General features: G+C 48.0%; 1 protein-coding gene across 1 annotated transcript in view; it reads right to left on the bottom strand.

Moving 5' to 3' along the window:
• Positions 1 to 4,296: 4,296 nt before the first annotated feature.
• DOCK3 (dedicator of cytokinesis 3) overlaps positions 4,297 to 15,965 on the bottom strand; it is a 175,522-nt gene continuing 163,853 nt past the window's right edge. The window contains 9 exon segments of the mRNA XM_075184216.1: positions 4,297 to 5,088; positions 5,671 to 5,738; positions 5,805 to 6,703; positions 6,806 to 7,818; positions 8,172 to 8,254; positions 11,442 to 11,529; positions 12,532 to 12,647; positions 12,992 to 13,139; positions 15,379 to 15,502. Coding sequence (XP_075040317.1) covers positions 7,393 to 7,818; positions 8,172 to 8,254; positions 11,442 to 11,529; positions 12,532 to 12,647; positions 12,992 to 13,139; positions 15,379 to 15,502 — 985 coding nt within the window. The 3' untranslated portion in view covers positions 4,297 to 5,088; positions 5,671 to 5,738; positions 5,805 to 6,703; positions 6,806 to 7,392.

The following is a 15,965-nucleotide window of genomic DNA, read 5'->3' as shown; positions in this document are numbered from 1 at the left end:
GCTCACTCCCTATTGGCTAGCCATGACAGCCGGCTTCCACGTTGCGTACACTGATTGGTCAGCTGCTACTGCCCGTTACACGTCCCGCGCTCCCATTGGTCGAGAATGAGGACACGTCTGCCACGGATGTGGGATAGTTGTCGCCTGGTGATTGGCTGCGGCGTGTAGACTCATGGAGCGAAATGTCGCCTGGGAATGCGGAAGTCAGGCGCCATCTTCCTTAAGGGCAAATATATTGCTGTAAAATAAATATTAGTATTAGCTTACTGCCTGTAACAAGCTCCGGCGATCACTGTGGTCTGTGGGAGTACAAGTCCCTGCATGCCGCGATGGTACCAGAGAATGCTGAGACTTGTAGTTCTACAGGGGGGCTCTGGTTACCTCTAGATTACATCCCACGTACCTAATAGCAGAGCTGGCACTGCCGCGGGAGACATTACTGAGCGCCGCTCCTGACACGGACCATAAACGCTGCGATTTTCCAACTTCTGTAATCGCATTCATAGTGCGGGGTTCTCAGTATCCTTATTTGTGGAACCCTCGAGTCACCCCGATATGTCAATAACTATATGACTATACCCCGACGTCCTGAACACAGGGGTAATACTGCTCAGGGATGTAGAGGGGGATCCTTAAATTGTTACTATAGTCACATTCCTGTTACTGTTCTATTCATATCTTCTATATCTGTTATAGCTTCTAAATCTGATATCTATACTTTGTCTATTATATCTACTAAGCCCAATGTACCACTTATACCTTTAATATCTAATATACTGTATCTATTATACCTCCTATGTCTTATATACTTTCTGTATCCCTTATACCTTCTATACCTGCATACAAGTCCTCAGTGTATAATAAAGCAGTATAATAAATGTCTTCATAATTGGGTCTGGTAAACGGATATGTACTAGTATTTATATTTATTATGCCACTTAAAATCCAAACATTTCCTGTTTATAGTAGGGTGTAATTATATTGTATTTTCCTTCAATCAGTAAAACATGTACATACATTAATGTCATCTATAGATACTGATGGAACAGCAGCGCCCCCTGGGGGCAGCCTGTCATAACAAGAACATTATAGAATTGTTATGTATTTATGTAGAAAACATTACATACAACACGTATATAACATGTAACACGTATCATAGAAGCCAGAGGTCAGGATACTGAAACATAACAATGAACACAAGTGCATGAACGCAGAGTATAAATGTTACTGTATATTGTTACCAATAATATGTCATATTTAGATACAAAAAGTATCCCTGAGATTAATTCATCTCACTTTATCCTGTGCAGTCGTTTAGACAAATCAGATATAAAAGGAAAAATATTATAATTAGCAACTTTATACATAAACAAAACATCTGTGACCTAATTGTTCATTATTCCATTAGCTGAGTCTATTCAATAACAATCCATCCAGTTTCCACTTGGAGACAATCATCATCATCATCATCATCATCATCAGCTATTTATATAGCACCACTAATTCCAGAGCGCTGTACAGAGAACTCACATCAGTCCCTGCCCCATTGGAGCTTACAGTCTAAATTCCCTAATATAGACACACACTTAACTGAGACGATGTCTGTGACTGCCACCTGTAGCTGCTATGGGGCAGAAAAACAGCCGTGTAGATGATCTGACTTCTCGGGAGCTTAGAGATGTGTTTATCAATGTGTCACAAAGCAGTGCTGCAGTCTTGTGTTCAATAAACATCCCCATTATATTATACAGAGTTATAATTCTACATTGAAATTGATGCAAAGTGAAGCCAACAGTTGTCCAAGAACGTGTGTACAGATCCCTCCACTCACATCATATTGTGAGGCCCCGACCCCCGGGGAACGCTCAGCAGGATTTGTTCACCTGTGTTAAACGCATTTTGAATACTTGATTTTAATGCCTGTGTGTACGAGCCCATACATGTAATATATGTATGCTGTGGTACTTTATGTTTAACCTGCAGAAAGTGACGTGAGGTAAGAGTTGTCTAGTCACGTAGTGCATAATTATATATATATATATATATATATCATGTTCCTGCTCTTTAATCTAACAAACCTCTGTGTCTGCCCCAAAACACCATCCACTACTGGCAGGCTCCACAAGCTCTAATAACCACAGAGGAATCCTAGTGGGTGATGGTGACCATATATCCAGGACATTGTTTCTAATATCAGATGGACGTAGAATTTCCCTCAGGCTACATGTCCTCCTGAAATATACAAATTATCCACCAGCATCTCCGCAAAATCCTTCTCGCTCCAGAACTTCAGGTGTAGAGAAGTGACCAGAGGTCGCTGTGACCGTACACGGCTCAGCGGTCACACAGGTCATGTGACGTTGTGGTGATTATGTCCATAAGTTACTGTCCATTATAAAGCACAAGGTTCAGTTACAGCCTCCATCACACACAAAGATATAATACAGCAACACATTCATAGAAACAGAACACAACTAACACTAATATACATTGTGAGCTCTCATCCACCTCCTATGTCCTTGTGTCAGGTTTGTGACCTCTGTTCTCAGGCTCGTGTCACGTTGTCCGTCTGGGCATCCTCTCAGCACGTTTGGCTCCGAGGTCCAGCTATGAGCTCGGTCTTAGTGAGACGATCCTTCCTCCGCTCTCCTCAGTCTGCAGGGTATATATAGTCTATGTAGGCAGGGGCAGGCTGGGCGGGGGGCATCTGCCCCCCAGGCCGGTCCCATAGTGGACCACCTTGGGCTGGGTCACCTGCATTTTTTTCCCTTTAAAATGTTCCTAATAGGCTGCTGAGCCGAGTCTGCCCCCTAGACTAACATTTGCCAGCCCTCCTGTTTGTAGGTTATTGTTACCTGCTGCGGCCGTCTCCAGCACCAGCCTGGCACCCGGCTTGTCTCCTGAATGCTGCCCCCTGGTGTCCGGTCTCCGCTCTGCCTCAGTGTGTCCTGGTCCTCTAACCAGCGGGGGCAATCCCTGCTTTATAATCCAGTAATACAAACTTACTGTATAACCGCTACTAGTCCCTGTGATTCTGCCTCACACACTTCTACCACTATGGGCGGATTACAGTTCAGTCTTTATCTTTAATGTTATTACATTTTCCTTTCTGTTTATACCCCTTGCAGCCCACAATATAATCACCCAAGTGGCTGCGCTGGGTGAGGAGCCTGTGGCCCCAACAGCCGGTACGACTATTACAGGGACAGATTGGGGTTATATGGAACACGCTCCCGGGACTGGTACCAACTGTATAATCAGCAGTCCCCTAATCTGTCCCTCTTTTACCACCTACTAATAAACTAATAACTAATTACAATCTGATATTAATGTTTCATACAAATCCCAGTGTATTATTGGTTATCATATTAACAATATTATACTTTATTTGTAAGCAACATTAAGGAAAAGGCTATATATTACATACTTGCCAACTCTCGGAAACAAGTTTCCGGGAGAGGGGGCGTGACTGGAGGGCGGGAGGGGTCGGGACGAGGCCAAACGTGTCATTTTGGTCCCGCCCCCCGCAAAACGTAATTTACGTCGCGGGGGGTGGGGCCAAAATGACGCGATTGGCCTCGTCCCGCCCTCCAAAATGGCGTCAATCGCGATTCTCGGTGAAATCCAGGATGCTGGAGAAATGCCAACGAGCCCGGGAGACTGAACCGAATTTCGGGAGTCTCCCGGACGTTCCGGGAGAGTTGGCAAGTATGATATATTATTAAAGAGCAAGTAAAGCTAATATTTATTACATTTAATAAAAGACTATTATTGAGCTGAATAATATGCATAATAGTGTCTGTAATTGAAGCAGCAGCAGCTGTTATACTGTACTTGGCATGACCGTAACATTGATCAAAGTATTTGGACGCTCAGTTCTTATCTGAAGATGTAAGTTTTGGGTTTTAGTTGCAGTCCTGCGTTTCCCTTCAGATCTCTTGTCTCTATTTCACTGTAGTCTGTGCTGTTTTTCCCTGTAATGTCTTATGACAAACATCACATTTAGTACATCAGAGACATAGGGGGCTGTGTCTATACACATTAAGGGACTATACGGTGCTCTCTATAATACCAGCCAAACACTGGGTAAGACTGGTGCTATAGAGGGTGACGTATGATGGAATTAGTACATCTAGTGATGAGCATTATATAGTGTTATGAATGAGGCAGTATAAAGAGGGAGCACAGCAAATAAGTGGATAACCTATATATTAAATGCTTCTACAACATACGACTGATTGCTAGGAATAAACTTTAATAAAAAAAGTTATAATTAATAAAATTAGCCGGATCCCGTAAGGGTGGTAAACTTTATTTTCATATAACAACCATCTGGAAGGAAAAAAATATCACAACAGAAACAGTGAATCGTATTTACACATAATCCGGACGGCAGGCAGTGTGCAGGAACATGCGGACACCGTATATACAAACACACACCCTGCGGGAAGCTGATCAAGGACACAACACAGCACCGCCGGAGGGTATAGGATATGAACACACATAACGAGGGCTCACTCGGTCTCCTCAGGTGCAGTTCCTCACTACCCTCGTGGACATCGAGGGGCTCATCCAGCGGTGACCGGGCAGATAGGGCACAATGTTCCCAAAGTCTGGGGTGGGAGCAAGAAGACAAGCTGGAAATAACAGGTATTATCTGTGTCCGGCAGGAGATCAGGGGCAGTAGGAGGAGAAGATGCTGATCTGTCATCTAGATTGTAATATAGATATGTCTATAAGATCCTTTATACACGGCGCAGGCAGAACTGTCATTCATCCTGACCTCCCATGGTCTGTGTACACCAACATCACACGTTCCAACCTCCTAATACACAGACATCAGAACACACTGACCTCTCCCCTCCTCCTAATACACAGACATCAGGACCTCTCCCCTCCTCCTAATACACAGACATCAGGACCTCTCCCCTCCTCCTAATACACAGACATCAGGACACACTGACCTCTCCCCTCCTTCTAATACACATACATCAGGACACACTGACCTCTCCCCTCCTCCTAATACACAGACATCAGGACACACTGACCTCTCCCCTCCTCCTAATACAGACATCAGGACACAATGAACTCTCTCCCCTCCTCCTAATACACATACATCAGGACACACTGACCTCTCCCCTCCTCCTAATACACAGACATCAGGACACACTGACCTCTCCCCTTCTCCTAATACACAGGTATCAGGACACACTGACCTCTCCCCTCCTCCTAATACACAGGCATCAGGACACACTGACCTCTCCCCTTCTCCTAATACACAGATATCAGGACACACCGACCTCTCCCCTCCTCCTAATACACATACATCAGGACACACTGACCTCTCCCCTCCTCCTAATACACAGACATCAGGACACACTGACCTCTCCCCTTCTCCTAATACACAGGTATCAGGACACACTGACCTCTCCCCTCCTCCTAATACACAGGCATCAGGACACACTGACCTCTCCCCTTCTCCTAATACACAGATATCAGGACACACCGACCTCTCCCCTCCTCCTAATACACATACATCAGGACACACTGACCTCTCCCCTCCTCCTAATACACAGACATCAGGACACACTGCCCTCTTCTCTTCTCCTAATACACAGGTATCAGGACACACTGACCTCTCCCCTCCTCCTAATACACAGATATCAGGACCTCTCCCCTCCTCCTAATACACATACATCAGGACCTCTCCCCTCCTCCTAATACACAGACATCAGGACCTCTCCCCTCCTTCTAATACACAGACATCAGGACCTCTCCCCTCCTCCTAATGCAGACATCAGGACCTCTCCCCTCCTCCTAATGCACAGACATCAGGACACACTGACCTCTCCCCTCCTCCTAATACAGACATCAGGACACACTGACCTCTCCCCTCCTCCTAATACACAGGCATCAGGACACACTGACATCTCCCCTTCTCCTAATACACAGATATCAGGACACACTGACCTCTCCCCTCCTCCTAATACACAGGCATCAGGACACACTGACCTCTCCCCTTCTCCTAATACACAGATATCAGGACACACTGACCTCTCCCCTCCTCCTAATACACAGGCATCAGGACACACTGACCTCTCCCCTTGTCCTAATACACAGATATCAGGACACACCGACCTCTCACCTCCTCCTAATACACAGGCACCAGGACACACTGACCTCTCCCCTTCTCCTAATACACAGATATCAGGACACACTGACCTCTCCCCTCCTCCTAATACACAGGCATCAGGACACACTGACCTCTCCCCTTCTCCTAATACACAGATATCAGGACACTGACCTCTCCTCCCCTCCTCCTAATACACAGATATCAGGACACACCGACCTCTCACCTCCTCCTAATACACAGGCATCAGGACACACTGATCTCTCCCCTTCTCCTAATACACAGATATCAGGACACACCGACCTCTCCCCTTCTCCTAATACACAGATATCAGGACACACCGACCTCTCACCTCCTCCTAATACACAGACATCAGGACACACTGACCTCTCCCCTTCTCCTAATACACAGATATCAGGACACACTGACCTCTCCCCTCCTCCTAATACACAGACATCAGGACCTCTCCCTTCCTCCTAATACACAGACATCAGGACCTCTCCCCTCCTCCTAATACACAGATATCAGGACCTCTCCCCTCCTCCTAATACACAGGCATCAGGACACACTGACCTCTCCCCTTCTCCTAATACACAGACATCAGGACCTCTCCCTTCCTCCTAATACACAGACATCAGGACCTCTCCCCTCCTCCTAATACACAGATATCAGGACCTCTCCCCTTCTCCTAACACACAGGTATCAGGACACACTGACCTCTCCCCTTCTCCTAATACACAGGCATCAGGACACACTGACCTCTCCTCTTCTCCTAATACACAGATATCAGGACACACCGACCTCTCACCTCCTCCTAATACACAGACATCAGGACCTCTCCCCTCCTCCTAATACACAGACATCAGGACCTCTCCCCTCCTCCTAATACACAGACATCAGGACCTCTCCCCTCCTCCTAATGCACAGACATCAGGACCTCTCCCCTCCTCCTAATACACAGACATCAGGACACACTGACCTCCCCCTCCTCCTAATACACAGACATCAGGACACACTGACCTCTCCTCTTCTCCTAATACACAGATATCAGGACACACTGACCTCTCCCCTCCTCCTAATACACAGATATCAGGACCTCTCCCCTCCTCCTAATACACAGACATCAGGACCTCTCCCCTCCTCCTAATACACAGACATCAGGACCTCTCCCCTCCTCCTAATACACAGACATCAGGACCTCTCCCCTCCTACTAATACACCGTCCTCTCCTCCTATTGCCCCCTTGCTCCTCCAGTTCATGCCTACGGTTTGCCCATGTTGTGTTCCCACCCGACCCGCGCTGGCTGTTCTCTGCCCATGTGGCAGCTCCTCCTCGCTCTCCGTAGCCGATCTTGGTCTGCAATTCCCTCTTCGTGTTCTCCGCTGGGCGACCGAGGGGGGGTCACCCCGCTGGGGGCTGAGTGGCTCCGGCACGGTTGGATCTTGGGGGGCTCCAGCCCATTGGGGTCGGACAGACTGTACCGCACGGGGGGGTAGTGCTGGAAACATCCGCTCTGTTCTTCCTCGGCCCGGGACTCTGTGCTGGTCGTGGCATCGGGACAGACAGAGAAGTTGCCATCACTCAACGAAGAGACCCCACTGCTGGCGCTGCCCGAGAGCGGAGAGTTACTGCCATCGAGGCAAGACTGCGGGCTGGTGGGAGAGGCCGGGATAGTGTGCAGAGGGCTCTGTACAGAGAGAGACATCACATGTTACATCCACACCCACTAGAGTCAGTTACACCCAGATCGCCACCAACACGCACAGGATTACCAAACAATATGGAGGTGTTTCTGGTGGTGCGGAAGACTACACCAACCATCGGGATATAGGAGATGATCCACAAATAACCCCCCTGTGTGCTGTGGCCACTGACATCACTTGTACGGATCTTCGTAGGTCCCCAGTGGATGGATTTCGTGGGGATATAATTGATATTAATGTCATATTGGGAAAACTGGACTCATTGTCCTAGACGTGTTCACTGCCGCTATATATAACTGCTGGAAATACAGAAAATAAATGTTTGATAGACTAATACCTTACGCAGAGATCTTGTAGGTAACGCCGGAGCCCCCTCCCCCACAGAGGGATGAAACGCATCAAAGTGCAGAGAGTAATGACCTTCAAAGAGAGAGAGAGAGAAAGTCTTAATTGTTACTGCAGCCGGGATGGTGCCTGAAGTGCAGGATATACGCACTATATGGTACTGTGCAGGCACAAAATAAATGTGGAAGTCACTATGTAGATGAGGCAACTTCTTACACTTATGACTCCTTATGTTTAGAGAGGCGGACAGGGAGGCGTTGGCCAAGTACAGTAAGGACGTACTCCTGTAAATGCGACTGCGTCTGACCTATATGCACCAATCAGGAGGAGGACGTCGTGCAGGTGCTGGAGGGTTCTAAGTGTGGACTGACAACAGGAATTTGATACATTTGTGCTCGATGCAGAACTGGAACAATCTTTAGATGCATCCAGCATACTGCGCAAAATGCTTTTCACATTCTATAGCCTGAGACCACCGCCCATTATTCTACAGCCTCAGACCACCTCCCATTATTCTACAGCCTAAGATCACCTCCCATTTATTCTACAGCCTAAAACCACCTCCCATTATTCTACAGCCTAAAACCACCTCCCATTATTCTACAGCCTCAGACCACCTCCCAATATTCTACAGCCTCAGACCACCTCCCAATATTCTACAGCCTCAGACCACCTCCCATTATTCTACAGCCTCAGACCACCTCCCATAATTCTACAGCCTCAGACCACCGCCCATTATTCTACAGTCTAAGACCACCACCCATTATTCTACAACCTAAGACCACCTCCCATAATTCTACAGCCTAAGACCACCTCCCATAATTCTACAGCCTAAGACCACCTCCCATAATTCTACAGCCTAAGACCACCTCCCATAATTCTACAGCATCAGACCACCGCCCATTATTCTACAGCATCAGACCACCGCCCATTATTCTACAGTCTAAGACCACCTCCCATAATTCTACAGCCTAGGACCACCTCCCATAAATCTACAGCCTCAGACCACCGCCCATTATTCTACAGTCTAAGACCACCTCCCAATATTCTACAGTCTAAGACCACCACCCATTATTCTACAGCCTAAGACCACCGCCCATTATTCTACAGCCTCAGACCACCGCCCATTATTCTACAGTCTAAGACCACCTCGTAAGACCACCTCCCATTATGCTACAGCCTCAGACCCCCGTCCATTTATTCTACAGCCTCAGACCACCGCCCATTATGCTACAGCCTAAGACCACCACCCATTATTCTACAGCCTCAGACCCCCGCCCATTTATTCTACAGCCTCAGACCACCGCCCATTATTCTACAGCCTCAGACCACCGCCCATTTATTCTACAGCGTAATACCACCGCCCATTATTCTACAGCCTCAGACCACCGCCCATTATTCTACAGCCTAAGACCACCGCCCATTATTCTACAGCCTAGGACCACCGCCCATTATTCTACAGCCTAAGACCACCGCCCATTATTCTACAGCCTAAGACCACCGCCCATTATTCTACAGCCTCAGACCACCGCCCATTATTCTACAGTCTAAGACCACCTCGTAAGACCACCTCCCATTATGCTACAGCCTCAGACCCCCGCCCATTTATTCTACAGCCTCAGACCACCGCCCATTATGCTACAGCCTAAGACCACCACCCATTATTCTACAGCCTCAGACCCCCGCCCATTTATTCTACAGCCTCAGACCACCGCCCATTATTCTACAGCCTCAGACCACCGCCCATTTATTCTACAGCGTAATACCACCGCCCATTATTCTACAGCCTCAGACCACCGCCCATTATTCTACAGCCTAAGACCACCGCCCATTATTCTACAGCCTAGGACCACCGCCCATTATTCTACAGCCTAAGACCACCGCCCATTATTCTACAGTCTAAGACCACCGCCCATTATTCTACAGTCTAAGACCACCCACCGCCCATTATTCTACAGCCTAAGACCACCGCCCATTTTTCTACAGCCTAAGACCACCACCCATTATTCTAAAGCCTAAGACCACCGCCCATTATTCTACAGCCTAAGACCACCCACCGCCCATTATTCTACAGTCTAAGACCACCCACCGCCCATTATTCTACAGTCTAAGACCACCCACCGCCCATTATTCTACAGCCTAAGACCACCCACCGCCCATTATTCTACAGCCTAAGACCACCCACCGCCCATTATTCTACAGTCTAAGACCACCTCCCATTATTCTAAAGCCTAAGACCACTGCCCATTATTGTACAGCAGCACACCCCCCTAACATTCTACAGTTACAGCTCAAAATAAAGGATGTGAACTAATTGATGGCATCTCTCCACCACTGTGCGGCGTTGATTCCCTATCTATAGGTGTCTGTCAGACTAATGTGATAGAACACAGATAAGAGGGGCTACCTGCTGTTATTAGGACTGGTCGGGGTACAGTCACAGTGTAAGATATTTATTAGGTCCCAGTCTGGGTCTCATCTCTCTCCACTTTGTGTTGCTTTAGACTCTTCCTTCTGACCCCTCTCAGTACATACCCTGTATAAGACCCCTGGGGGTCCCTGTTGGTGTGAGGACGCTCCCAACATGAGATGTCAGGAAGGGAAGAGATTCTCTGGTTCCACTGTCCAAACTCCAACTGCTGGGTGCTGCAAGAACTGTCCCAGGAACAGGCATCGTGACCAGGATGGGGCATCGTGTCCAGGATGGGGCATCGTGACCAGGATGGGGCATCGTCATCAGGATGGGGCATCGTCACCAGGATGGGGCATCGTGTCCAGGATGGGGCATCGTCACCAGGATGGGGCATCATGACCAGGATGGGGCATCGTGTCCAGGATGGGGCATCGTGACCAGGATGGGGCATCGTCATCAGGATGGGGCATCGTATCCAGGATGGGGCATTGTGTCCAGGATGGGGCATCGTCATCAGGATGGGGCATCGTCACCAGGATGGGGCATCATGACCAGGATGGGGCATCGTCACCAGGATGGGGCATCGTCACCAGGATGGGGCATCATGACCAGGATGGGGCATCGTCACCAGGATGGGGCATCGTGTCCAGGATGGGGCATCGTCACCAGGATGGGGCATCATGACCAGGATGAGGAATCCGGGGCAGAGGAAACAGACACAACAGAGTCACACACGTCATTCATGTTCTCATTTTATATATTTGTTACTGTCATTTATAATTTAATTTCTATATAAGTATTATTGTTGCATCTTCCTACAGTCTGTACAGAGTATGTTGGGGTCATCACCTTTCTCCGCTACAGAGAGATTGGGGTCGCTGCAGGGTTTACATGGGCCGAGGACCTGCTGGAAGAGAGCCCGAGGGTACACACAGCGCTGGAAGACCACCAGGAGAGACAAAAAACAAAGAAGTGTAAGACAGGAGACACAGCATCGGGTGTTCTTCTAATAACAGAGGATATGAGGGGCAGCGAGACAAGGAATACCCCTCCTCATATGACCCTGCGCGTCATCATCCATCAGTTACCCCAGCGCTGAGGGGGGGTGAGCACCTCGTCTCTGCCTCCTGCTGTGTAGAATTCCCAGGCAGTGCCGTTGCTGCGTTTCCAATTTTCCCAAAGGTCCAAGATTTTACCACCCATGAGTCCAATATGATATTAAATTAGTTCCCTATATATTTCAGTAGGGTATCGGACCTGTTCCCTGGACGATGCGGGATCCCCACAACTGCTACGTCTGCTGATAGAACTAGGGTGCGGCTATCGGGGTCCCCACCATGGGCTCCCAATGATCTCCTCCAAGCTCAGTGCCTGGGTTCCCCGGAGCAGATCAATCATTTCTTGTCACGTGCCAGGAACAGGTAAAACACTCAGGCGTTAGGAAATCCAATTACTGGGGGAACAATGTGCACCTGGAAGGACCATTTGGTGCTGCAGAAGGGGCGGGGTGGGAAAAGGAAAAGCCATATACTGTATAAGCTCCGAGTCCTTCACTGGAATTTGTCTGTCACTCTCTGGCTTCATCTCTTTTTGGACTGAAACTGACCTCTAGAGGGAGCTCTCCCCGCTCTGTATAACCAGGCGGCTAATCTGTCATACATTGGTTCTATGTGGGGTCACAATACGGCCATAGGGCGGCTCCACATTGCCCATTGCTTGAGAAACTTTGGCTGTGACTTAATTGCTTCCAAGTATCGGGACAGAGCAGCGTTGGGGGTTCACATGACATTTACATAATATATATATATATATATATATATATATATATATTACATAATTGCACAGTTGTTGCCTGTGAGCTGCTCTTCCATGTTATGTCAGGGTAGAGGCCGCTCTGCCCACAAGGCGCCCTGCAGTTACTGAGAGTACCACCCTGTACCTGTCCGCTGTCTGTGGCTGTCTGGTACATGGCACTGCTGGGACGGTCCCGCGAGGCCGGAAGCAGCATCACCAAATCCCGTGAATGTCGGTATTTATCCGGGAGGGAGGGTGACCCTGGAAGAAAAAGACGGAGGTTATTTCATGTACCCCACATAATATCCAACAGCCATAGCGAACCCCAATAACTAACACCTGGTCATCGGGGAAAACCGTTATCTTGCCCTGTCCAAACATCACTCTGATCCACGCTGGATCTAGTCCGATGTCTACTTCTCCCACCCGTTTATCTCCACTCTTATGGCCCCCACACGCGCTGCTAGTCCGCTGTCCAATCACGTAGTTTCACACCCAATCCTGTCCATCAGGATTGGATGCAGATCCTGTCAGTCGACGATGCTCTATAAATCCCTTTCCATGTCATTCCACCCATATTAAATCCAGGCCCTCTATAGAATTACCCCGTGTGCTAGAGGGCGCTGAGTTGACAAGCTGTGATGGTGCAGAGTGGGTGGAGCTGAGACTGGAGGAGGAGGGGCTTGTGTAGGATGAAGATAATGCAGAAACATTAGTGATGGATCCAGCATGGAGAGAATGAGGCAGCAGCATCTGTAAGACATGAGAGAGATATAACCAATCAGACTGCTGGTGAGGTTCATCTGCATAAAGAGAGTGTCAAATCCTGAATCAGCATGCAAAGAGAGACAGACATGGATCACACTATTACCAGGAACACAGAGGGACAGACATGGATCATACCATTAGCAGGACCACAGAGAATAACAGAGAGATAGACATGGATCATACTATTACCAGGAACACAGAGGATAACAGAGAGACAGGCATGGATCATACCATTACCAGGACCACAGAGAGTAACAGAGAGACAGACATGGATCATACCATTACCAGGACCACAGAGAGTAACAGAGAGACAGACATGGGTCATACCATTACCAGGACCACAGAGGATAACAGAGAGACAGACATGGATCATACCATTACCAGGACCACAGAGAGTAACAGAGAGACAGACATGGATCATACCATTACCAGGACCACAGAGAGTAACAGAGAGACAGACATGGATCATACCATTACCAGGACCACAGAGGGTAACAGAGAGACAGACATGGATCATACCATTACCAGGACCACAGAGGGTAACAGAGAGACAGACATGGATCATACCATTACCAGGACCACAGAGGATAACAGAGAGACAGACATGGATCATACCATTACCAGGACCACAGAGGGTAACAGAGAGACAGACATGGATCATACCATTACCAGGACCACAGAGGGTAACAGAGAGACAGACATGGATCATACCATTACCAGGACCACAGAGAGTAACAGAGAGACAGACATGGATCATACCATTACCAGGACCACAGAGGATAACAGAGAGACAGACATGGATCATACCATTACCAGGACCACAGAGAGTAACAGAGAGACAGACATGGATCATACCATTACCAGGACCACAGAGAGTAACAGAGAGACAGACATGGATCATACCATTACCAGGACCACAGAGGGTAACAGAGAGACAGACATGGATCATACCATTACCAGGACCACAGAGAGTAACAGAAAGACAGACATGGATCATACCATTACCAGGACCACAGAGGGTAACAGAGAGACAGACATGGATCATACCATTACCAGGACCACAGAGGGTAACAGAGAGACAGACATGGATCATACCATTACCAGGACCACAGAGGATAACAGAGAGACAGACATGGATCATACCATTACCAGGACCACAGAGGGTAACAGAGAGACAGACATGGATCATACCATTACCAGGACCACAGAGGGTAACAGAGAGACAGACATGGATCATACCATTACCAGGACCACAGAGGATAACAGATTTACACGGACAACTCCAATTGGACCGTTTATGATTCCAGAAAAAATGTTCCCTGTACTATAAAACTTGTCTGTCTGTAGAGGGGCCGGGGAACTATAACAACTTCAGAAGTGGGGGGGGGTGGGGGTGGACTAAATAAAATCTCCGCACAGCTTGTACATTATACACCCAGGACCTTAATTATAGTACTTGTGCTCACAGTAACTCTCAGACTGTTGCACCAGCACCGGGATTCACTAATACTTGTTGTAGTCACCAGTGGTGTGAGAACTGCGGCCTTTAATTGTCCTTAATTTAAATATCTGTTGATTTTAGAGGCACATGAGACCCTGTTCCTGAGCTGGGGGCTCTGATTGTACAATATATAGTTCATGTTTATCATCAGGTGGAGAAAGCGTTTAATAACTAACGCTACATTGTTGTTGCTTATTTTCAGTTTTTCGTATTTTTTATGCTCAGTTCACTTTAATATTTATTGATATCTTATTAAAAATTAATGTAAGTTACCAATCTAGAAAACAAACTTTGCGGGAGATAGTGGGGACTGAGAGAGACCGGACCGGGGTCCGCAGGAGGGAATGAGACACAGTGACTGACAGGGTCCAAGTGTTACAGATCAGCTCTGTATAGAGGGGACCGGTCACCACCCTCAAAAACTACAACAAGTTCAACATATAGTAACAGAAATATATATATAATACATGGAGAATTCTACACAATACATCCTGGTTCTGACGTCACAAAACACCATTTGTGCTGCACTTTCCTTAATATTCCATCATGTAAAATGTAGACAACTAATGTGACCGGTCACTGTCCACGGAGGAGGCTGAACCAACATACAGAAGTATCCAGCTCTATTCACGATGAGCTGATCACTGAGGCATGAGGCACGGAGTGGCGGCACTCTCTAATTACACAGATAGAGTATAACATGACTGCACTTCATTTAATCACCTGCAGGGAGTAGGGATCCTCCGTCTCACTGTCCACCGCAGTGGGCGTGGTTCCTGTGTCGCTGGAGGCGTGTGACGAGAGAGAGGACGAGGAATGGCGCACAGAGCTCAGAACCACGAGAGGGCTGAAACATAATAATATACAGTCACACCCAGCAATAGAGGCACACGGGGTGTGACACCCAGCATTAGAGGCACACGGGGTGTCACACCCAGCAATAGAGGCACACGGGGTGTAACACACATCAATAGAGGCACACGGGGTGTCACACACACAGCAATAGAGGCACACGGGGTGTCACACCCAGCAATAGAGGTACACGGGTGTGACACCCAGCATTAGAGGCACCCGGGTGTGACACCCAGCATTAGAGGCACACGGGGTGTCACACACACAGCAATAGAGGCACACGGGGTGTCACACTCAGCAATAGAGGCACACGGGGTGTAACACCCAGCAATAGAGGCACACGGGGTGTAACACCCAGCAATAGAGGCACACGGGGTGTGACACCCAGCATTAGAGGCACACGGGGTGTCACACACACAGCAATAGAGGCACACGGGGTGTCACACTCAGCAATAGAG

Source organism: Mixophyes fleayi, chromosome 8 (genome assembly GCF_038048845.1).
Source record: "Mixophyes fleayi isolate aMixFle1 chromosome 8, aMixFle1.hap1, whole genome shotgun sequence".
Taxonomy (NCBI): Eukaryota; Metazoa; Chordata; class Amphibia; order Anura; family Limnodynastidae; genus Mixophyes; species Mixophyes fleayi.
This window is presented reverse-complemented; position numbering and strand designations above follow the sequence as displayed.